Below are 21,902 nucleotides of genomic sequence, written 5' to 3'. Positions count from 1 at the left end.
AGGAATCAGAGCTGTGAAAATCAGGGCAGGCGTTGAGCCTCCCCTCTCCCCAGCATTGCTGCGTTACACATTTCCAGAGTGTCGGCACGGGAGAGTCCCCAGCCAGGACACACGGTGAGTGTCCCGCTGGGACTGAGGCAGCCTGTGCTGCGGTGCTTGGAGACACAGGATGAGCCGAGTCTTTGCGAGAGACTATCCAAGGGAAAAACCCCAAAGGGGCAAAGCTATGCCGCTGGGAAGGGCTGCAGCAGAACTGCAGCAAGCACCCAGAACTCTGCCTGGGGAAAATCCACAGCTGCTCCAAGGGAAGTGGGGAGATCAGCAGCACCAGCCACTCTGCAGACGTAGCCAGTTGAACACAGCCGGCCCTGGACCGCTCCCGCACCCCGCGCCAAGCTCCACACCAAGCTCGGTGAGACAGCCATCTAACGAGGCTGGGTCGCAGCTTTCCAAAAAGGGCAGCACGCCAGCCCCTGAAGAGCCGTCCTGCTGGCTGAAAGCCCCAGCAAGAATTGCTTTGGTTGGTTTGGGTTTTAGCTTTCTGTGTGCCCCTGCGGTTGCAACCTTGGCCAGACACAGAATAATGGCAATAAAGCCACCGCGAGTGGAAGTGGTCTCGGAAATTGCCAGAAGTGACCTTGACAAGACAAAACACGAAACAGCCCAGAGACAAGCGAGGGGAAGATGTGAAAGGTACGTACAAGCTGGATATCCAGGGCTACAACAGAACATCTCGAGAAGGAGAAAAACAGAGCTACAAACATCACCATCATACAAAACAGACTCGTGTTGATTTAATTGCTGTACAAAAAACAGATACAGTCGTTAACAGAGGTTTTTACAGGAAAAACGAACGTGTTCCAAACCAAGTTATTGCTAAGGATACAGGCATTTCTCCACACTACTAATAGGCGCTTCTCCGAACACACGGGCTGGACTCACACAGCATCGCCCAGGCTGACAGCCTCCCTGCAGACACAAAGCCAGAGCTGCGTGGTCCTTTCTAAATCACCCAGCCAGCAGGACCGGGATTTCCTCAGCAAGGACACCAGCGGGATGTCCTCAGAACCTGCGCTTCATCAGCAAGCGGGCAGTGGGAGAACACAGACCTGACCAGAGGACTGAGCCGTCCTCGGGCAAAGCCTGGCCAAGTAATTAAAAAAATCCTAAGAAAATCAGCAAAAAAATAGATTCGTTAAGAGTTTTTAAACGGTGTTCATCAAAAATAGATTTCTATTTGCATGTAAACACTCCCCTGCCAGTGCACAACACCTGGGAAGCAAAGTGGGGGGTTTCCTCTTCACCCCACCGCACGAGGAGCACAGGCAGCCCGAGCGGTGCCGAGCAGCAGCTCCACCACCCCCTGCACCAGCCATTTCGAGGAGAACAGCTTCGAAGGCAATTTCCCACAGATGGGATCCCTGAAAACGCAGACTTCTTCATCAGACAAAGTGGCAAGTGGCTCGGCATTTCTTTAGAGTGTAAAATTTTGAAGTCAGCTTGGAGGAAGCGCTAACAGCGACAACCACATACCACATTTCCCACTCAGCACTAGGAAAGCCGATCCCGTGCCCAGCTGCGGAGCGGAGCTCGGACCCCACGCCCCAGGCAGCGCAGGACGCAGCTGCGGCTTCGTCTGCACGTTCACACCAGGCTGCGCTCCCGAACAGCGCCTGCACCAGCTCTCCCCGCCACACCGCCGGCACATTTGTAGCGCGGGAGGAGCTCCCAGAGCGCAGCTCTGCCGCACAGCCCTGGCCACAGCGACAGGAGGAAGCAGGGAGTGCTCCTCCAAAAGATCTGCCACGAAAAGCCACCCCTGGCTTAGTTGCTGTTACTTCTGCCCCAAAGAAGAGGACCATTTCCCAGGAGTCGGAATGTGCCATTCCCCGGCTCTGTCCCCAGACCGCGCGGCCACCCGCTGTTCCTTCTCCCAGCTCACACACGTGCCAGGGGCCACACGACGTGGCCCACCTGCAATTCAGCACGTGCTGGGCATCCCGTGGGCTCATCTCCTGACACGTTTCCTCCAGCAACGTCTTGGCCAGATTCACATCTCCCCCCTGACTCAAAGCCCTCCACGATTCACAGCTCTGGCTCGCAACTGCAGGAATACTAATGAGAGAACTGTTGATTTATGGAAGCCCTGATATTTCACCACTGGATTAAACAGTCTATAAAGTATATTTGGACACCTTACAGGATTAGAAGAATCCGCCTGGGAAGTTCAATTCCTCCTCCCTCCACTCTCTTGTAGAGAGAATTTATTTCAAGGGCACAGCACAAAGATGCAGCAGAGATGGCTGAAACCCTGCACAGGCCTCTGCAACCTTCTCTCCAGAGCCAAGTCCCACCTTTTAGTAACGATACACTTTAATTTGTCTGTTTTCATCCAGTCCGAGTTGAAGGAGGCTGGGGCTGCTGGCAGGAGCCTTCTGTGCACCCGGGAAGAGAGGTCTGGCAGCTGGGTGAAGGAAAAGCCCGGCTTGCAGCAGGGATTAGCGCCATGAGCGCAGCCAGCAGACAGGTACGGAGGGGCAGCAGCCAGCCCCGCGCACACGTGCTGTGTTTGCCCTGCCGTGTCCAAGTCAAGTGGAATTAGAGGGGGATTAGGGAACTCAGAGCAGCGCCGTGCCCAGGACAGCCCGAGGGATTTGCTGCTCTATCAGTGTGTGCTCAGAGGAGATGCTGACAGCCCCGTGTAACGCTGCTACAGCACAAGCCTGGAAACAGCCCCGCACCGAGAGGTCTCGTTCATTCAAGAGACTTTCTTGGTCAAGTACAGCTCAAAGAAGAGCAAACAGGTCGCTCGTGCTCTGACTGCTAAACACCATGTTCCTTTGCAGAACTGGACACTAAACTAGAGGTTACGGCTTTGAAATTGCTGTTGAATGCTGTAGTGCTCCTGATTCACTCACCTCCTGCTGCAGGAAGCTAAAGTGCAATGGAAGACCAGACTCAGGCAAAGGATACACTGTGGAATCCCTCTTGAGGTCTTTGAGCCATTTCTTGTTGGTCTCAATCATTCCTTGGATACTCATCTTGTCTGGCTCACAGCTCTGGAGCTGGGAGTGCTGGAACAGCCGTATCTGCTCGCTGTTGCGCACAGGAGAGAAAGAGACAGCACAAGTTGGAACAAAAGAGTCTACGGAGGAACAATCCCAGAGATGAGAGAGAAGGTGATGGGCTGCTACAGAAAGAGCCACAGTTAACAAAAAGCAACCTTCTCTTAGCCCAAAGTCCTCTGCCCAACCACATCACAGAGAAACGCTGCAGCAGCCACCCACTGCCAGGCTGCCGTCCTCCTTTTCATCTGTGTGGCACCCAAAACGTTTGGGTGACAGCACCGCCTGTCCCGGCAGGGCCAGCGCCAGCACCCTCGGCCCTGCTTCTGGGGTGAACACTATCAGCTCAGCCACGATGGCGGCTTCACTGCCGAAGCTACGAGGGTGAGCAGGTGGCAGTGAATCACTAACAGCATCTCACTTCTCTACTTAATATGGAGGTTTATTAATATGATTTTGTTACCTACTTGTTATACGATATGTGACCTATAAGTCATTCCAGAGAAATAGGAGCCCCACAATGCAACAACAGCTGAAGGAACCAGACCCTTACTCTGCAGGTACGTATCCCAGCTTGTTCTCCAGAGGCTTGGAACTTCCGCTGTGCCACGGGAATCCATCTGGAAAACAGAGGTTAAATACAGGCCTTGCAAATATCCATAGTCTATACATCTGGGTGCATTGGATGGTCAGAACTTGCCGGGCTGGGAAATCAGAAGTGCCAGGCAAGCGAGCAGATGGATGAAGGAGAGGAGCCGTACCTGGGAAATACTTGTGCCATTTCTCTGCCAGCATGCTGTCCACCGACTGCCTGGCTGCCAAGGCGTGAGCAGAGCCCAGCGCAGAGCCCCGGGCCCACGGGTCTGGCAGCGGCACCCCGGTGTGGGGCAGCGGGGAGCCCCCCGCCTGCGGCCCGGCCAGGGACACGTACGTAGAGAGAGGGACGCTGCTGCAGGGCGCGGAGGGGACGAGCGGAGGCTGCCCGGTGCTCAGGGAGTCCAAGAGGCCGAGGACACCGTTCAGTTCACCAGTGATGCGCCGCAGAGAGTCTGACAGGTACTGGATCTTGTCTGGCTGGGGCGCAGGCTGCAAATCGCTTCTCAAGTCAACTGGCAGAAGAGAGGGGAAAAAAAGAGGGATCGGTGGGAAGGCGAGGGAGACGCTGCCTCCTGGCAGGAGCCTCGCCTTCCACGGTGAGCTGTGCTCCGAGCCAAGTGTGATCAGTCTGTGCCAAGTGGGATAGAGGCAAAAACCTGGCTTTGCAGCCAATGGCGCAGATATAGGCTGACAACGAGGATTTGTGCCTTGGAGGCTGCCTGGGCACAAAGTGGAGGAGAAACAAGATAACAAGGACAAGACCCTCCAAGGCTGCAAAACCAGGGCCTGCAGGACAAGCCTGGATACACATTATGTACATGTGTTCAGCTCCCTGCTCCATCTCTCCGAGTTCTGCTGTACCCTGTACCGTGCAGTGATCCTATTGCAAACAGCAAACCCTTCCCAGGGCTGTACCCTTTAGGCCTCAGCCTTGCCAGCCATTCTGCAAGCAGCACAACCCTCCTGCCTTCCCTTCTGGGCTGTTCACAGGGACCCCTCCCTCCCACCTGCACAGCTCCAGTAACTGGCAACCAAAGGCAAAGAAAAAGCACAAGCAGCAGGCAGGGAACTGCAGCAGCCTCTCCCGAGATGTGGGGAGGAGGAAACCCAGACACCTGCAGAAGAGCAATGCAGCTCTGCAACAGCAGCGAGTGAGGAGCTGAAGCGGGACTTCCTAATCCACGCTATAAACAAAGGTAGATTTAAGAGGCAAGTTCATGCACAGATTCCACCCGGTTCATCTGCCATTGCAGGCAGGAAATAAGTTTTTCAAACCAAATGTTACACACAGAGCAGACCCAGTCATGAAAAGCAGACCTGCCCCGATGCTAATGAACACAAGCAAGAACAGAAGGTACATCAGAGAGGCGAGAGGGAAAGCCAGAGCCACGTCTGAAGCATGAGATGTTGGACATGGCATATCAAGACAGTCAGGCACTTACTTTTAGGTTGACGTAGATTTACACTGGATGAGCTGTTTGTGTCCTCAGAGCTGCTAAGATCAAAAGTCACTGCTTTCTTCCACGCAGCGCTCTTCAGTGTGTCTTCGTCTGAAAGCTGGTCAAAAAGAGGAAAACAACGCAAATCAAACCCACTCTTCTGTCCTTGAAACACAAAAGGCACTGGAATAGCGCCTGCACTGGTCTGTACAGGCTGGGCTGCCGTCGGGCAGCGCCAGCTGAAGGCAGACTCATCCTCAGCAGCAACGTCTGGAAGCCAAGAGAAAGCTTGGTGTCCGGAGGAAGGCAGCGTGTGTGCCAGAGGCCAAGTCTAACAGCCGTGTGGGTGGGCCCTTCTAGGCAGAAGTCAAAAGCCTTTTATGCTTTAAATAAGCCTCACAAGTCTTGCACAGGCTGGGTGCTCTCGTTGCGCCAGGGACAAGCGCTTGAGCAAAGGCCTCGTGCACTCGCATCTGCTGCCGCGCTGCCCGAGGCCGCGGGGTCGCAGGCAGAGCTGGGCAGGTTCCGGGGCTGCCTGGGTCAGCAGCGCAGGCTCCATCCCGCTCACACGAGCTGACCTGCCCTCCTTTCCTCCAGGCTCAAATCCTGCAGCTTTTCCCAGCTGCTCTGTGTCCGCTCTGCAGCCGCACACTGAACAGCGAGCCCAGATGTCGCCGGCAGAGGGAAGACGTGGTATTTGCCATCCCGACCGAGCCGGGCAGGCCCAAGCAGCAGCCATGCCGGCGCTTACCTCCTCCAGCAGCGAGGACTCCAGCTGGCTCAGCTTCTCCTCCTTCTTCTTCAGCAGCACCTGTCCTTTCCGCATGGCCGACTTCATCTTGTCCAACTGCTTGGCTTCCTGCAGGGACCAACAAAGCCAAGGAGGAAAATCAAACAAGAATGATGAGAAATAATCTACTTCCGTGGTCACGCTGACTTGCATTATCTCACTTCTACTCAGCACAGGAAACCATACTGCTGGAGTAAAACTGCTCCCAAGTCGTGAAGAACATGGGAAGTGGAGCATACAGAGGGTAGAGCACATGTGTCAAAGCAAGTTCACCCCAAGAAAAAGGAGGTTTCACTTCCAAACCCTACACCAAACAGGGTGAACAGCTTTGGTTCTGCACACATGAATATTCTCTGCCGTCAGTGAAGGAAATTCTGACCTTCCTTGCCTTTGGCTGGTACATCAGCAGAGCTGGCAAGTGCTCGAGAACCCCTTCCCAAGCAAGAGTAAAATCACTGCAGAGCTACAACTATCAACTCGTACCTACTGACGGATGGACACCTGTCCCTTCTTTCGCTATGAGAAGGTGCTCTGGGACTTGCACGTCCCCTACCAAATGCTTTCTCCATTTCAAAGGTCAGAGCCTTGTGTTACGATGAGGAAGGCCTACGCAGGGAAAACACTGCCTATGTGCCACAAAAGACAGGCAAGATCTGGTTTCCAGGAGGACTGAACACCCGCAGCTGCCCGTCTCTGCGGCTGCAGAGCCAGGAATCGGTCCCAGGGCCGCGGGTTCCCTGTGCAGCCCCGACACCCACGGTCCGGCCGGGCTCACCTCCTCCAGGCTCCGGCGCACGCCCTCCAGCAGCTGGGAGCTGTGGGGATCCCGCGCCGCCTCCTGCGCGTCGCGCAGCTCCCGCTGCCAGCGCTGCCGGGCCGCGCGCAGGGCCGTGTGCCTCCTCCGCATGGAGCGCGTCTGGCGCACCAGGAACTCCTTGGCGTTCCTGATGGAGATCCCCTCGGCAGATATGAAGCTCCTGACGCTGCACGGGAGAGACGGGCGTGCTGCTGGCTTGGTGCTGGCTGTGCCGCCCTGCAGCCTCCTGCAGCACCCTCCCCAAAACCCCACTGTCAGCGCAATGCGTGGAAACCCAAAGACATTTGCTTGTAAAACCAAAGTAAGATCATTTTCCAGAAGTGGCTGGCACACGGGTACTCACTGATCAAACTGGAGGTCACTGTCCTCGTGGCTTTGAGAGGGTGGGGAAGCAGGCTCTCTAGGTGACTGCTGAGGAGTTGAAACGTTTCAAAAATTAAGAGATATGGATGGGAAACAGAACCTCGGGACCCCATAAGAATTCAATTAGGAGCAAAAACTCAGAAGGACATCATCACGGTACTGCCCAGATCCAAGAGCAGCGCCGAGGATGTTCTGTACGAGACCTTCTGAAAAGCAGAGGACGTCTCTACCCCTGACTCAAGCCCTGCTTTTGACTCCAAGGGGACTCAGGTTTCCCACACTGCTTTCTCCCAGTAATAATAAACAGAAATCAAAGATCACAAAACATATCGATCTCCTCTGGCAAAGAAAAATGTGTCTCAAATGGCTTCACACAGAAGGAGCCAAAGCTGGGATTTTCAAGGCAGTTACAGGCTCAGATCGCAGAAGGCAAACACTTTTACAGCCTGCTTTACTCACAGCTTGAAGAGTTTCTCTCAGATCCTCCACATGGAGCTCAGCTTTCCTTCTCGGAGAGTCCACGCTTTCTTCTGCCTCCAGCTCTTTCAGAGCCTCCTGTTTGCTCCTGACGGCTGCCTCCAGCTCACTGCCACGAGAAAAGGCAACGGTGCCAGCCCTTGATGGACTGCAGGTCCACCACCCAGCAATCCATCTCCAACAGTGTCCCAAGTGGCCTCCAGGTTCCAGGAGGGAAAGGGACACGTGTCCAGACAACACCAGTATCAGGTGTGTGTTATGATGTTAAACGTAACCCCTGGCTGGGCAGGGAAACGGGGCTTCACACCCGTGTTGAACACGTTACCCAGAGCTCAGCTATGGTAGAAAAATCTTTTTTTTGTATTTTCCTGTCCCCCTCAAAGCATCTTATTAACCTCACCAGACAGATGTGGAGAAGGCAAACAAGTGAACCTGACAAGCAGAGGCCAACGACAGGTTTTCACAGCAAGTTATGAATAGATTTGGAAACAAAACTCAGGACCTCCGTGCCCTCAACATGCAGCAAAACCACCGTTAGGATTCTGAAGGAACACGGCCCAACACCAGAGGCTCAAAGGTAAGGGAGAGGTCCAGCTTAGGCTAGAGAGGTTCTGGCTATGGGCATAGCGCAGACTTTTTGCACTAAAGAAGACTCTCATTCACAGACCTGATGCGTTTCTGCAGCCTCTGGCTTCGGGTCTGTAACAGCTCGACCTGGGCCTCCAGCTCTGCTTTCTGGTCCTGCAGCTCCTCCAGAGAGCGACGCAGCTGCCGCACGGACTCGAGGAGGCTGGCGTGCTCCTTCCTGCTCTCCTCCAGGCGCAGCTGGGAAGCTAAAGCAGCTTCCTAGAGGAAAAACAAACCACCCTCACAGCCATTTCCCCAGCAGCGCAGGGAAAGCGCACAACGCAGGAGAGACTGGCGACCTGCGCAGTGCACAGCAGGTCCCAGAGCCACGAACGCGCACACCAGTTCTGGCAGAACAGGACTGCCGTCTTTGTGGGAAACAGCCCAGAGCAGGGTAGTTTAGAAGCAACAGTTTGCTTTTTAAAAACTGTAGTTCCAGTGCGCTGCCCTCAGCCCAGCAGCAGCACAGCCCTCTGCCTGGCCCAGCCTTACGTACGTCTCTCTCCAGCTCAGTCTGTCTGGCCTCGTCCAGCAGCTGCTGCCGCTTCTTTCTCAGCGACTCCTCCTGTAGACAGAGGAGAAAGCAGGTGAGTGTCTGAGCGATGACACTGCTGCTGCTGAGCAGCACCTGCACACAGAGCCCAGCCCTAAGTCTCGAGACCATTTTCCACCTGAGGATTGGTGCCAGTTTTGCTTTATGCCCCCCCATGCACACTCAAGTTCCCCTCCTTTTGTTTGGCTTCAAGTGAGAATGGGGAATATTTGCATTCCTGCAGAGAACTGCCCTTCCTGCTCAGCACGCGGCCATTCCTGCAGGATCTCGTTTTTGCAAAGCCTCTGCTCGCCTCTTTTCTCCACTTTTTCACTTCCTCACGCCAGTGCTGCTTGGCAAGGAAGGGCTGACAGAAGCGGGGTTGTCCACAGCCCTTGGCACAGGCCGGGACTTGGGAGATCTGGCAGGCGAGCGCATCAGCCAGTGATTTCTGGCAGCTCCACAGGAGCATTTGAAGCGCTTCCCTCTCCCACTCTGCCGCCCAGGATCCTGAAACACTCTCTTCCTTTCACAGCAGCAGGTAGAAGAGGAGGTAAACCAGGGACTGACTAAAACCTGAAGCGATGCCGAGCAGGACATGCTGCCCTGAAAGGATTCTGTGGTCCCTCTGTGACTCTTACAGCCGCTTACTGTCTCCCAAAGCGCTGAGCAAACCCTGAGCAGCAACTTTCACTGCAGACATCGGCCATGATGCCGTCCCACTAGGAACGCTTGGCCCTGCTCTGTCTCGTGATAAAAGTTTTACCTGTAGAAGCCCTGGCTGAGCATCTCTGGAGTCCCCCCGAGGGAGCAGAACAGGGCAGGAAAGCTCTGCCGGCCCAACAGGCCCGACTCACCTGGCTGAGAAGCTGCACCGACCTGGCTTTGACGTTCTTCATGCGCATTTCAAGCTCATTTTCTGAATCCTGGAGTTGTCTTTCCTGCACAGAGATGCTGAGTTAAAGAGAGAATGGCACAAGTTCCTCACTCCCCAGGCAGGACAGAAACGGGGCGAGCGCGGCTGCCACTTGTCACCCTGGGCTGTGGAGGGTGACAGGCGCACCGAGGTGCCCGGCACGCAGCCTGGCCCCCAGCAGCCGAGCCCCAGGAGGCGCCGGGCAGGCGTTGCGCTCACCTTCTCCCTGTGCCGGACCTGCAGGGCTGCCAGCCGCCCCTCCAGCTCCGCCTGCACAGCTTTCACCTCCACCTCGTGAACCTGCTGCAGCCGCCGCTTCTCGCTTCGCAGGCCTTCCAACAGCTCCGCTCTCTGCTTTCTCTCCTGTTTGGTGCAAAACACAAACCAGAAAAGCGGCCGAGTGAAGCATAGGGTTCTCCAGAGCCTGCAAAAATGCAAACCATCTTCTCTTGTACAGAAATCCACAAATGCATGTGGAAGGTGTCTGCACAGAGAATATTTTAACAGCTTAACCCTACAGCCGCAGCCTAAATTCACTTTCCGTCATGGCAACAATGCCCAGTTCTCCCAGAAGAGAGGAGATTCCCAGTTCCAGGAGCGGCTGACACAGGCAGGTCAGGCCAGCGGCAGTGCCGGCCCAGGCACAGCCCGAGCCACTGCAGTCACCTCCCAAATCCACTGCTGTCCCCAGCGGTACCTCCTCCTCACACTGATCCCGAAGCTGTGCCAGGGCCTCCTGGTGCTCCTCCTTCATCCTCTCCATCTTCCTCTCATGGTCTTTTTCCACTTCCTGCCGCTTCTCTCTCATCAGCTCACTGAGCTGCAGGGGTGACATGGAAAGATATGGTGCTGCAGGGGTGTCCCTTCCCCCAAGGCGCCAGTGTCACCCCTGGGCAGGGGACGTGGCCTCTGAGGTCCCCGCGCAGCCAGGGAGCGAGGCTGAGGCTCCCCCAGCAGCCCCAGGGGAACACTTGCCTCGCGTTCGTATTCCAGCACTTGGAACGCTTTCTGCTGCACTTTCTGCTCCGCTCTCTGCAAGCTGTCACGCAGCTGAGCCTCCTCGCTCCTCTGTGCCTCTGCTATCTGGGCTTGCAGGCTGGAAATGACCTGCCGTGAAAGCCACCCCCAGAGATTGTCACCTTTGTGACAAGCTCCATTTTGTGCCCTCCCACAGAGAGCAGGCAGCGTGGCAAAGGCCAGCGTGTGCGGTCTCACCGCCCCCTGCTTGGAGCATGTCCAAAGGCTGAGCCAGACCCAAACCACATTTAGGAAGTTGAAAAAAATAATGCCACCCTCCCTGGCCACCTTTGCTGACAGTGTGGGGAAAAAAAACCAAACCCACAACACTGTTTATGTTCTAAGGACACCTTCTTTTACCTTCTGATGCTTCTCTTCCGCTGCAGATTTCAGCTGCTGGAGTTCAGTCGCAAACTGTTTCTCCAGCTCTTCCACTGCCTACAGGAACATGAGCAAGACAGTCTGCTGGAAAACCTCTATGTGTGGGGACGTGCTGTACAAGGTGCATTTGCAATTAACGTCTATCCACAAGCATCAAAAAAGCACAGTGGCGAACCCCTTCCAACCCGCGTTACGTACAAGGTGCCTTTACTCTCTATGTGCTTTCCCTCCCAGGAGATCTCAAGGGATCTCGGTCCTGCTGTGCGGAAGGACAAGCTGCCTCCATTCCAGAACCCCTGGCTCTCTGGAGGACCAAAGCAGCAGCCAAAGAGGTATTCTGATCTCATCAAGTGTCTGATTTACCTTGGCAGAGACACACAGGGATCTGTCTCTTTCCTTCAGATGCAACGTGGCCACGTAAATAATCATTATTTGATCATCAGTGTCATAGAAATTGGAGGAGTACTCCTCCCCACCTTGACCATGCCCTAAGAGCGCGCCTAGCAACTTTCCTTTCTGTTTTACGGCAGTCGTTATTAAAGCACATAGAGGTGTTATTTAGTCTCAACACTAGCACTGCAATGCGAGCCAGGTCAGACTGAGCCGTGCGTGTCTGACCCCAGCTCGCAATAAAGATCTCACCTTCTTCTTGTCCCTGTCTAACCTCTCCTTGAGCTCACGCAGAAATTGCTCCTTTTCTTGTTTCAGCTTGGTCATCTCTTTCTGCTGAGCCTCCTCCACCTCCAGCTTCATCTTCTCCAGCGCAAGCTGCTGCTTCCTCTCCAGGTTCTCCTTCTCCGTCACCTGCTGGGACTCCCACTCTTCTCGCAGTTTCTGCAGTGCGACCTCTTGCTCTGCCCTGGTGGGTTTGCGACAAGAACACAGACAGAAGCGAGTCAGAATTCAGTACTTTACCGCTGGACTCCATTTAGGAACCGTTGCTGAGAGAAGACGCCGCCATAGGGTAGGACACGCAAGGCAGGAGAAACCCAGAACCAGAGCATACAGATTCACAAGTGCAGCAAGTAAGGCCTCGGAAACAAACAGCAAAGCAGTCACACGGAGACCGATCTGCCAGCTCATTAAAAAAGCTGTAACACAATGTAAGTTTTTCAGTCTGTGTCTCCTCTGTCTCCTGCAGCTGTTCTCACAGGAACCATCAGACAGACCCTGACCCAACCCAAGCTACACAGCAAGTGCAGCTGCCCCTGAAAATGCCGTCTCTTGCCTTTACACGCCCCAGAGCCATGTGTGGGCCAACACAACAGCAACACCTCCCTTCAGGACACTCCTGGACCACCCATCTATTTAGCTGAATTTCCTCAGCCGCAGGGCGGCCGAGCTGTTCCCCTCAAGCTCGTCAGTCTGCCCCTCTGTCGCCACGCAGCTCCCCTGCACGTGCAGCGCTGAGGTTACGTGCCCCGGGATGCCACCAAAACTTTGCACCTTATCTTCTCCTTTTCTGCCTCAGTCTCCGAGATGATTTTGGCTCGCAGCTTCGAGAGTCTCTCAGTTTCTTCCTTTCTGACACGCGACTCTTCCTCCTCAGAAACCTTTGCCAAGTCTTCTTTCAGAGCCCTGAGAGATGAGCAGCCAGAAAAAAGAAAAAGGTTTCAGGAGTCTTTAATAACTTCAAATCGCCTCCCTGAGCCCTACAGATGAGCTCCCAGTAGCCGTGCCTGCCCAAGTGATGCATTCCCCGGCTCCAGCACGTTAATTCTGCTCTGCACCTCCAGAACGTGGCTGCTGGGGCAGGAGATGCAGCCCTGAGCATCAACCATCTGCTTCACCCACAGCAACGCGGCACCGCTGCTGAGGCGGTGGCTAACAACAGCCCCAGCAATGAGCGCACAGCTGGGAAAGGCTCCCAGGAGAAACGGGGGGGAGATGGACTAAAAAAGGAAAGTACCTGAGGGATTTTTCTTTTTGCTGATGAAGCTTCTGAGCTTCCTCATCCTCCTGCTGCCTCATCTCCTCCTGGAACTGCTGAATTTTCTCCTTCTTTGCTTGCAATAAATGCATTTTCTCTTGCTCAAGCTCTGTCTCCAACTCCTTGGCTATTGCCTCCAGGGATTCCTCATTAGGCTGGTTCAAGAACTGCTCACATTTTATTTCCTTCTCAGGTTGCCTACCAAAAAAAGAACACTCCTTTGGCAAAAGGGTGACAGGAGAATAAGTAACAGGAAAGGAAGAGCAGCATCCCCCCAAAAGGTATTGACTCCAAGGCAAACACCTCAGAGCCAAGCTTGCAGCAGGAACACGCTGTGCAGGGCTGCTGGGGATGGCAGCACACGCTGTGTTCCGAGCAGCACGTTATCCCAGGTACCAGCCTGGGGGTGCCCCCGCGCACCGCTGCCAGGATCCCTCAGCGACACGTTATTAAAGACAGCCCTAGCAGCACTGGCGTCCCAAATAACTTGAGTTTTGGCCCACTACAGCTCACTCGGTGAGGGCAACATGGCCTCACTTCATCTAGGATCTAGTAGCTATGAAACCCTGGCGAGGGCTGCCAGGCACAATGAAAGCAGCTGCAATCAGTACCTGTTCTCAGCCCAGGGACCGGCAGTGCGCTTCTCATGGATCAGGTATTTTTCTGCAATTGCAATCTAAACTGTGCTGGGAGTTTGCCAGCTCCAGGCAACAGAAAGCCCTAAGCGCTCCAAAAATTCAAACCCAATCTGTTTCTAATTAGTTTTTTTCAGACAGAGAACAGCAAAATTATAAGGTCTGAGAGAGGCTGAAGAGGAAGGAGGAGAAAATTAAGATTAGTCTAGGAACAAAACTCTTCTTCTTTGCTAGTGAAAGCAGGAGCAGCAGCGTCTCATCATGCTCCAAAAATGCCAGCCTAAGTGTGTGAACGCTTAGAGCCTTGTTAGCGACCCTGGTAAGAAGGAGGTTTTCCCACGTACAAAGCAAACGGCTCTTCTTCCACCCAAGTCCCGTGGCACAGATGCAGGGCTGAGCTGCTGTTCTCCCCCCGTGCGGACTCTGGGCACCTCCGCCAGCAGAACAGCTGCTCGGATTCCCGTCCGGAGCCGCTCGAGCTCTGCGCCCACCAAACCACATCTCCCGGCGTGCTGACCACATGCACCAACTTCAGACACCGCACAGGGGGACACGAGGACAAAAGCTGTTGTGCTGGCAACACTGGGCACTCGAGTGAAGCTCTTACGCTTTCTGCGGGATGGCACGCTCTGCCCCATGGACTGCGCCGTCCAGCCACCCCTCCTCCGGTGCCGGGGCCACCGCCACCTCCCCAGCCGGATCCTCCAAAGCAAAACGCTTCTCCTGTGGTGTTTCACAGGCACTTGGGTCCCCATCACTTTGCAGCACAAGAAAGGTAACAGAAGAGCAGATTAGCACAGGCTAGATCCCAGCAGATTCTACAGAGAGCACACAGGGCACAGCAACGCTCCAAACCGTGCCCCCCACCTCAGACCCTGCCAGCCCAACAGGTGCTCAGGATTTTATGGGGGTCTGTCGCAAAATACTGAATCCCTTCCCTGGATTATCCCACTCTCTTTCCAAGCCCTATTAGCAACACTCACACCGTTGTCCAAATTACAGACAGAAATATTGGCAGGCACGCTTACATCTACAGTCCCACTTCATCTCGGAAGCACAGAGAAGAGAGACAAAGCGAACAGGAGCTGTACAGGCAGGGAGAAAGAGGGGATGCGCAGCTGGGAAGCAGGCAGCAAGTGATAAGGAGACAATTCCTGCGGGCAGAACACGTTCTCAAGGTCCTTCATGTGAGCAGCTCCTCTGAGAACAAGGCTGCAAACCCCAAGTGCATGCAGCCAGTCATTTAGATGGGCTGCAGCTTCTGTTCACAAGTTTTCCTGGCACAGGCAACAGCTTCTTGGTTCCCAGTGCCCCAGAGTTTTGACACCATTCATCTCTAAGTGCCAAACGCTGCAGCTCTCAAAGGGGGAGGGAAGGGGCTCAAGAGAGCACAGAGCTTACTGCTCAGCACAATACTTAACTGTTTTAAACAAGTGCCTACAAACAGGCTGAAAATAGCTCCCCCAGACAATCTAGTTCTCCTAGTAATGAAGGGTCTGGAAACGAGCACTGCTCTTGGAGTAACAACTGGTGCGCTTGAGTCAGTGATGCATGTACCAGGATATAAAACAGGATAATGCTCACAGCTGGTCAGTGACTTGCTGCAGGCCACCTCTGCACGAGCGAAAACATGATTTTGGGAGCCTTGGAGCAAAGTCACAGAGCTGTAAGGGAAAGAGAAGCCAGCTCCACATCTGGGGCAGTCTCAGGGAAATCAAAGACAGGCAGTTTTGCTCTCCACCCAGCCAGAAGGTGAAACAAACCTTAAATCTTCTGCAACAGGACTAAGGAGGTGACAGGAGAAGTGAAAGGTTTAGTGGGAAAGAGCCTGAGAGAAGGTGCAGCATCTTGACGTGTTCTCCAGGGGATGCCCACACAGTTACAGTGACCAGAGCAGGGGGAGACAAGACAGGAACGTCATCTGGAGCCAGAGGTGTCCACAGCTCCTCAGTGCTCTGTTTGTACTGTACCTCTCAGCAGCTTTCGTTCTTTTGCTTTGCTCCTCCTCTATACTGGCTTTGCTCTGCTCTTTTTCCTCTGCTCCCAGCTCCTGGGCCTGCAGGTAAAAGCAAACAGCGTGGGGTTTGCTGGCTCCTTCGCCAAAAAAAGCCTCTCAGGACCTTACAGCGGCTCTGCTGAGGGGCAGCTCTGGTCCAGCGCATCAGCGCTGAGCCCAGGGACCCAACAGCATCCACGGGAACCTGCCAGCTCCTCTGCCACGCGTAACCCAGGGTCCCAAACCATGCCAGGAACCCCAAGCGTCACCCCGGCAGGCGCGGTTCCTGCGGCACAGCAGAGGCGCAGGAGCCCAGCTCCCCAGGCTGCGCTGGGTTACGCTCTGGAGGTCACTTTTCCAGTGCCGAGCATGAGCTCCCTGCCAGCACTCAGCACTTCGGGCACAGGTTTGGTGTTTCCCTGAAGGTCATCTTGCACGTCCAGGTAACACTAAACTCCCTGAAAAGTGCAGGGCAAAAATCTCCTAAAAGAGGAATGTGAGAGACACAGAAGTGTGTCCCTGCAATAGCACAAACAGGCGCTGCACAGTTCACCTGTCAGCCCCACACAAGAAACCAGTAAGGGCTCAGCCGCCCTGCAGAAGAACAGCCCATTCATAAATTCTCAGGGACCACAGAAACAGCAGGTGAGCTCAGGCCTCGCCATGCAGGAGCGCACTGTGGAGCACGGCCAAAATTACACGGAATTAAAACGGCAGTAATTTATGCAAATGTTCAGCAGAGCAAACAGCAGAAGGATTCCCTGCAAGTGCTGTCACCTTCCATCACATCAGCCCGGTCAGAGCCCCCCATGCAGCTCGCCCAGCCTCCCTCCTGCCCGCTGTAAATAATGACTTCAGTTCCCGAGCACCGAGGGGCTCAGCAAATGTTTCCTGGCTCCAAACGGGCTCTGTCACTGCCGCCTGTGAAAGAAGACAAGCCAGAAAACAGAGAATGAGACCTTCCTGGGAACAGCCATCACCCGCCACAGGGTAACGGGGCCGCTGCTGTGCCCCTGCCCAACGCGCCTGCCCAGGACAGTCCCTCCCTGTGCTCCTGGAGCTGACAGAGGTGCTCTTTTCTTAAAACAGAATATTTTGCCAGTGTCCCCCAAGCAAGGCAAGCTCACTACACATAGAAGACATTCCTACAGAGTCTCACTTCAGACCAGCCTGCGTCTATGACACAAAAGAGCAGCTGCGGTTCTGCGGGGAGCCCCGTCTCAAATGCACCTCTCTCCTTGAGACGGGGCTGTGAGAAACTCCAGACCTGGCTGCTCCAGCGACACATTCGTATGCACAGGGACTGCGCTGCAGCGAGAGGCAGAACACAGCAGGCGTATGTTTTGTTTTCCCTTCACATCTGATTACGCTCATTACGAGGCATGAGAGGACAGGTGTATTCTCCAGACACAACCTTACAAACCGGATTGCTCCTTTCTGCTGGGCAGGTGGTGAGTTTGCCACCCACGGTCTCCTCCAGCGCGGCCGATCAACTCGCTTACAATGACAGCAAGGCTGAGTGAAGCGCAGCTTCCCACCTCTGCTCAAAGTTTGTGTTTTGTGCAGCTACCTGCAGCTCATCTCTGCAGGAAAGACAACGCACTACTAGCGCTGCTCTGACCCCTGATGCTTACACATCGCTTCTGTTTGCCTCCGCAAAGCCTCTATGCCGACCAACCCTGTGATTAGTGCACCACAATATGGTATTTTACCTGACTGTTCATGGGTCGCTCTCTGATCACACTCACCTTGCACGTGGGGCTGTCCAAGGCAGGAGACAGGACCTCCACATCCAGAACCTGCTCAGAAAGCCGATGCTGGAAGCCCAGGTCCTGCAGAGGAAAGCAGAAAAGTATCAGTGTCCGATAAGCAAGCACAGGTTTTGCTAGAGATCCTGAGAGACCAGACCAAAATCCTAACGCAGCTTAGAATCCACCTTGGCATCCCACTGACAGCAAGTCATTCGTAGCACTAGATATTTTAACATCTAGAAAGGACGCAGGAGATGGCTATACCAATCTCAGGCCTGCATCCAAGCGCAGGCAATATCTGCACTGCAGACAGACAGACAGACAGACAGCTCCATTAGCGGCTTGACCAGCATGCAGCTGGGTTTTCTGTGGCGGTGGCACAGGGCACCTCCAAAGCATGCAGCGGAGCCTCCCCCAGCCTCTCCTGCTCTCATTTCCAATATTCCTGCAGATTTGCTGAGGTTTTTCCTACAGTCAGCTCCTGCCAGTGGCCCACAAGCCATTCGCCTCCTGGCAGAGTCTCTGTGGTCCCCGCACTCGGCCGCACGCAGAGCGTGTGCGTACACCTGCCCGTGAGCCAGCACTGCAAAGGCATTGTTGGAGGCAGCAGCCCCTTGCCAACACCGCCCCGTCCTCGCACCGATAAATAGTGACATTCTGAGCCGTGTGCTGGCTGTGCTGCCCCTGCTCCCACTGGCAGATGGCAGCGGCAGCTTCCTGCAAAGACAAGAGATGCTGATGGGCATCTCCCCATCTCAGGGCGACCCTCCCGTGTGCTCTGCCTTGGGGACCTCCAGGTCTCCCAGCCACACACAGCCCTTTGGAAACGCTGCTTAGCCCCTCAAAGCGCAATTTCTAGATTACTTATTCTTTTCCTTTTTTGCAATTATCTGAGCGCAGTCCCAGCTCCAAGTGACCTACTTTTGCGGAGATGTTACCTCACGCACAGACAGGACCTGCTACGCGCAGGATGACATCGCTGGTTGTTGCTTAGCAGATAAGGACTTGGGCAGCTGGACCACAAGAGGTGAGCCCAGCATCAACTGGGGAACGTGACGCCCACACCCAGGGGACAAGGAGCTTTTAGTGACTCACCAGAGGCTGAATGGGCTTGCGGTCTGAGCGGCTGGAGACTGGTAAGTCCTCCTCACAGTCACTGGTCTCGGATGCCTTGGAAAGCTGAGAGGAGAGATGTGTTACAGCCCGTCCATGTCTTACACCTGCGGCTGCACCATGTCCAACCAGATCACAACTGACACTGGGAAGACAAATCCAGCCTCTCTATAACACAGGGGAAAACAGGTGACTGAGCATCTCGGGAAAGACAGGAAGAGTGTGACCCACGAAACAAGCACAAAACACCACGTCACAGAGATAAAGGACTGGGGAAGGAGAGCAGGGGGAGGAGATGGGACTGGGGAGGGCAGAGAAGTGCTCTTCAAATATCCAACACAAAGGGCACTTGGTCACTGTCTTGTTCCTTCTGCAAGGATCCCTGCAGCTCCGAGAACTCCCCAGCCCACCACACTAACGGGTAAAGCCACGCAGAACCTTGATCTCAAGCGGATTCTAACAGTCCAGCTTTCCTACTGGCAGTGCGGACTGTTGTGCTGCCAGGGTCGCGACGCAGCGCGTCCCTGTCCCGCGGGAGCACACGGTCCCACTGACCAAGAGTGGACAGTGTGTGTCTGCCTGGCAGCCCAGTCACAGGGACCAGGCCATGAACCGTCTGCACTTCTGACACTTGTGCTTGTTTCACTGAAATGTGTTCATTTTCCTTCATGCAGCTAGAAACCTCTCTTTTTTATAGCTGGCACCGTCATTGTTTGGATTCAGTTTGAAAGCAAGAAGACAACACCCCAGGACACAGTTAATGTTTTTAATTGTTTCTGTCTGCCAAGGACTTTTTCTGAGCTCTCTGTGCCAGGTGTGGAGCAGCTGGGAAGGGGACACGGATGGGGCAGACCTTGACTGACATCCAGACTGATCAATAACAATATTCCATGCCACTGGCATCATGCTTTGTATTTAAGGACAGTTGAGATCTTCTGGCTAACTCTTGGTGTGGTTTGTTGTTGTTGGGTTTTTTCTGAGTTGGGATGGAGACCTGTTCAGGAGTTTCTTTACCTCAGCCTTTCGCCCTCCTGCTGTTTTGCAGAAGCCTCAGGGCCTTTCCGCCTTTTTTTGTCTCGGTTCATGATCAGGTGCTGCACCCTGGGACAGGCTGCTGGGTGCGGATGGAATTTGTGAGGAACTGCATTGAGTATTTTTTCTTTTATATTTTGTTTCCATTTATTAGTAGCAGTATATTAGTGGTATTGTGTTATTTTATTAAACCGTTTTTCCTCAACACACAAGTTTCTCTCTTCTGTTTTAGTTCTCTCCCCTAGCTGTGGGTAGGAGGCGGAGGGAGCAAGTGGCTATCCTGGTTATAGTGCTCACTGGGGTTAAACCATGACAACATTTGATGGTTGTTCTCCTGCCAGAGACACCGTGGTCCAACCGCCTGCCCACTCTCCTCCCGGAGTGCTGGAAAGGCACTGGGCAGACTGGGAGGGTCTGTGCTCGCTGGACTGGAGGTACAGCCGTCCTTCCCCCCTCCCACCTCCCCGTCACATCCTCCACAGAGCCGCCCATATCGCAGCTGGCAGCTCTCTCAGCGCTTGTGCCCCATTTCTGCATAAGCTGAGAGAAACAACAGAAGGAGAGAAACAAAGCAGCACGGACAGCTGGGCTCGGTGTGAGCTTCATTGCAAAACCCGCTTGCTCAGTACAGATGGCAGCACGGGAAGCTGAGACTTATTTCTCCTCCAAGACTCAAAACGTGCATGACGGTTCAGGGGTTTTGCCTGTCGTGTGCCTTGGACAGCACTCAGGGTCTGTGTAAGAGAACAATTTCCTAGCTTGATACTAAAGATACCAGACCTGGGAAGTCAGGGCACTTGTGACCCCCCAGGAGCACCCTGCTGAACAGAAAATAAGCGCTCAAAGAGCCTTCCTGAACCAGGGCCTTGCAGAGCAAGGGGAACAGCCGCTTCCACACAAACCCAGTCCAGGCAGGCAGGTCTCTTACTTGGCCAGCATCCCGCCTGCTGCCTGTTTGCAGATCAGCTGCTGCCTCTCCCCTTGTCTCATGCGCCATCTCCTCTCCCCCGGACACGGTGTGGGCAGCAGCAGCCGGGCTCGCCAGCCGATCCGCCTCGGCCGCTGGAGATGCCCGCGCAGGGAGCCCAGGGGCGCTGGGCACGTCCATCCCTGCCACATCACGTTCCCCCAGAGACCGCGGCACCTCAGCGGCTGCAGAGACGTCACCTTCCTCCTCTGCACCCTGCTCGCCCAGAGCTTCACCCCCTGCCAGCTCCCCATCGGCCTCCTCGTCCGGGCTGGACAGGCCACTGCCAGCATCGCCGGGAAGGACAGGACCGGGAGTCGGAGGGCAGGCAGCATCAGAATCCAAGGAAGACTCTCGCTCCTCTTCAGCGTATCTTGATTTTAAAGAGTCCCTCTAGGCAGCAAGTCAAACACGGTTATAGCTACAACATGCCTGACCCCTCCCTGGGAGGATGCAGGGGTCAGAAACAGCATGGGTTCTCCTACAGCCAGAAGCAAAGCTGCAACGCTTTGGGTGACTTCAAGAGCAGTTTGATTTCATGCAGTCCCTTTCAAAGACAAGGAACTTCAAGAAGATAAACACATTCACCTCCTAGGCTCAGATGTTTTTTTACTCTGCTGCTTTTTTATTCATAGGGTCTCAGCAGATAAGAGTAGAGCCATCGATGCTTCCATATCAAGTCAGTTTTGTGAGAGATGGAAGTCTGCAAGAGACTATTACCGGACATTTAACTTCTGCCTGAAATGATAAGCAGAGAAGAGCAGGCTGGAAGCAATCATCTCGCCTTCCAGGGGGGACAAACTTGAGGGCAGGCACTGATTGAAGCCACTGCCGAGCTCAGAGCCAGGCCTAGCTAACATGCTAGACCAAGAAATGGCAGAACCCATGGGCCTTGGGTGGAAAAAAAAACATTCCCAGATTAAAGCTGAGTCACTCAAAGGTTCGACTGCCTCCCCCAGCAGTGGGGAGGCCACAAAACTCACAATAAAAAGCGCAATAGCCAGGAGGAGCAGGAAAAGGTTCCCTCATCAGTATGCAAACAAAACTGCTCGCAGGTCCCACTTTCTCGCTGTTTTATTAATGCTGGGGTGTCTTGGCAAATGTTAGCTGCATCCTGTGTACAGCATGTACCATACACATACCGCATATTTTAACGATGTATTTTTATCAAAGTGCAACTGGAATGCTGTCAGCTTTAAACCTGGAGCTGCAGCAAACTGAAAGAACATCCTCTAGCACATCGTTTGTCTGAAAGACCTTCTCAGGGCTGAGAGAGCCATCCATCAAACTGGGGATGAGGACAGAGAAACCAAATCGCTGGGTACTTTCCTAAAAACCACGCTTCAGAGCCTCACCTGCAATTCTCTGAGTAATAAATGAAAGTTTATGGCCCATTTCCAGCTCTGTGCCTGGTTAGCAGAGGTTCACAACACATCACTGAATCACCAGCCAGCCAC

General features: G+C 54.2%; 1 protein-coding gene across 1 annotated transcript in view; it reads right to left on the bottom strand.

The window, feature by feature from the left end:
• Window positions 1-903: 903 nt before the first annotated feature.
• Window positions 904-21,902, bottom strand: part of CEP164 (centrosomal protein 164) — a 29,154-nt gene continuing 8,155 nt past the window's right edge. Inside the window, exons 10-33 of the mRNA XM_065652007.1 lie at window positions 20,407-20,838; window positions 18,429-18,512; window positions 17,331-17,414; window positions 15,557-15,642; window positions 14,194-14,343; window positions 12,931-13,149; window positions 12,468-12,599; window positions 11,664-11,880; window positions 11,001-11,078; window positions 10,599-10,730; window positions 10,321-10,443; window positions 9,843-9,986; window positions 9,565-9,648; window positions 8,672-8,740; window positions 8,216-8,394; window positions 7,531-7,657; window positions 7,052-7,119; window positions 6,667-6,874; window positions 5,853-5,960; window positions 5,105-5,219; window positions 3,827-4,174; window positions 3,619-3,685; window positions 2,974-3,096; window positions 904-2,457 (exon numbers count right to left, since the gene is read on the bottom strand). Coding sequence (XP_065508079.1) covers window positions 2,358-2,457; window positions 2,974-3,096; window positions 3,619-3,685; window positions 3,827-4,174; window positions 5,105-5,219; window positions 5,853-5,960; window positions 6,667-6,874; window positions 7,052-7,119; window positions 7,531-7,657; window positions 8,216-8,394; window positions 8,672-8,740; window positions 9,565-9,648; window positions 9,843-9,986; window positions 10,321-10,443; window positions 10,599-10,730; window positions 11,001-11,078; window positions 11,664-11,880; window positions 12,468-12,599; window positions 12,931-13,149; window positions 14,194-14,343; window positions 15,557-15,642; window positions 17,331-17,414; window positions 18,429-18,512; window positions 20,407-20,838 — 3,477 coding nt within the window. The 3' untranslated portion in view covers window positions 904-2,357. The remainder of the gene's footprint in view (window positions 2,458-2,973; window positions 3,097-3,618; window positions 3,686-3,826; window positions 4,175-5,104; window positions 5,220-5,852; window positions 5,961-6,666; window positions 6,875-7,051; window positions 7,120-7,530; window positions 7,658-8,215; window positions 8,395-8,671; window positions 8,741-9,564; window positions 9,649-9,842; window positions 9,987-10,320; window positions 10,444-10,598; window positions 10,731-11,000; window positions 11,079-11,663; window positions 11,881-12,467; window positions 12,600-12,930; window positions 13,150-14,193; window positions 14,344-15,556; window positions 15,643-17,330; window positions 17,415-18,428; window positions 18,513-20,406; window positions 20,839-21,902) is intronic.

This window comes from Caloenas nicobarica, chromosome 26 (assembly GCF_036013445.1).
Source record: "Caloenas nicobarica isolate bCalNic1 chromosome 26, bCalNic1.hap1, whole genome shotgun sequence".
NCBI classification, from domain to species: Eukaryota; Metazoa; Chordata; class Aves; order Columbiformes; family Columbidae; genus Caloenas; species Caloenas nicobarica.
Note: the sequence above shows the minus strand (reverse complement) of the source record. Positions and strands in the feature narration are given on the sequence as shown.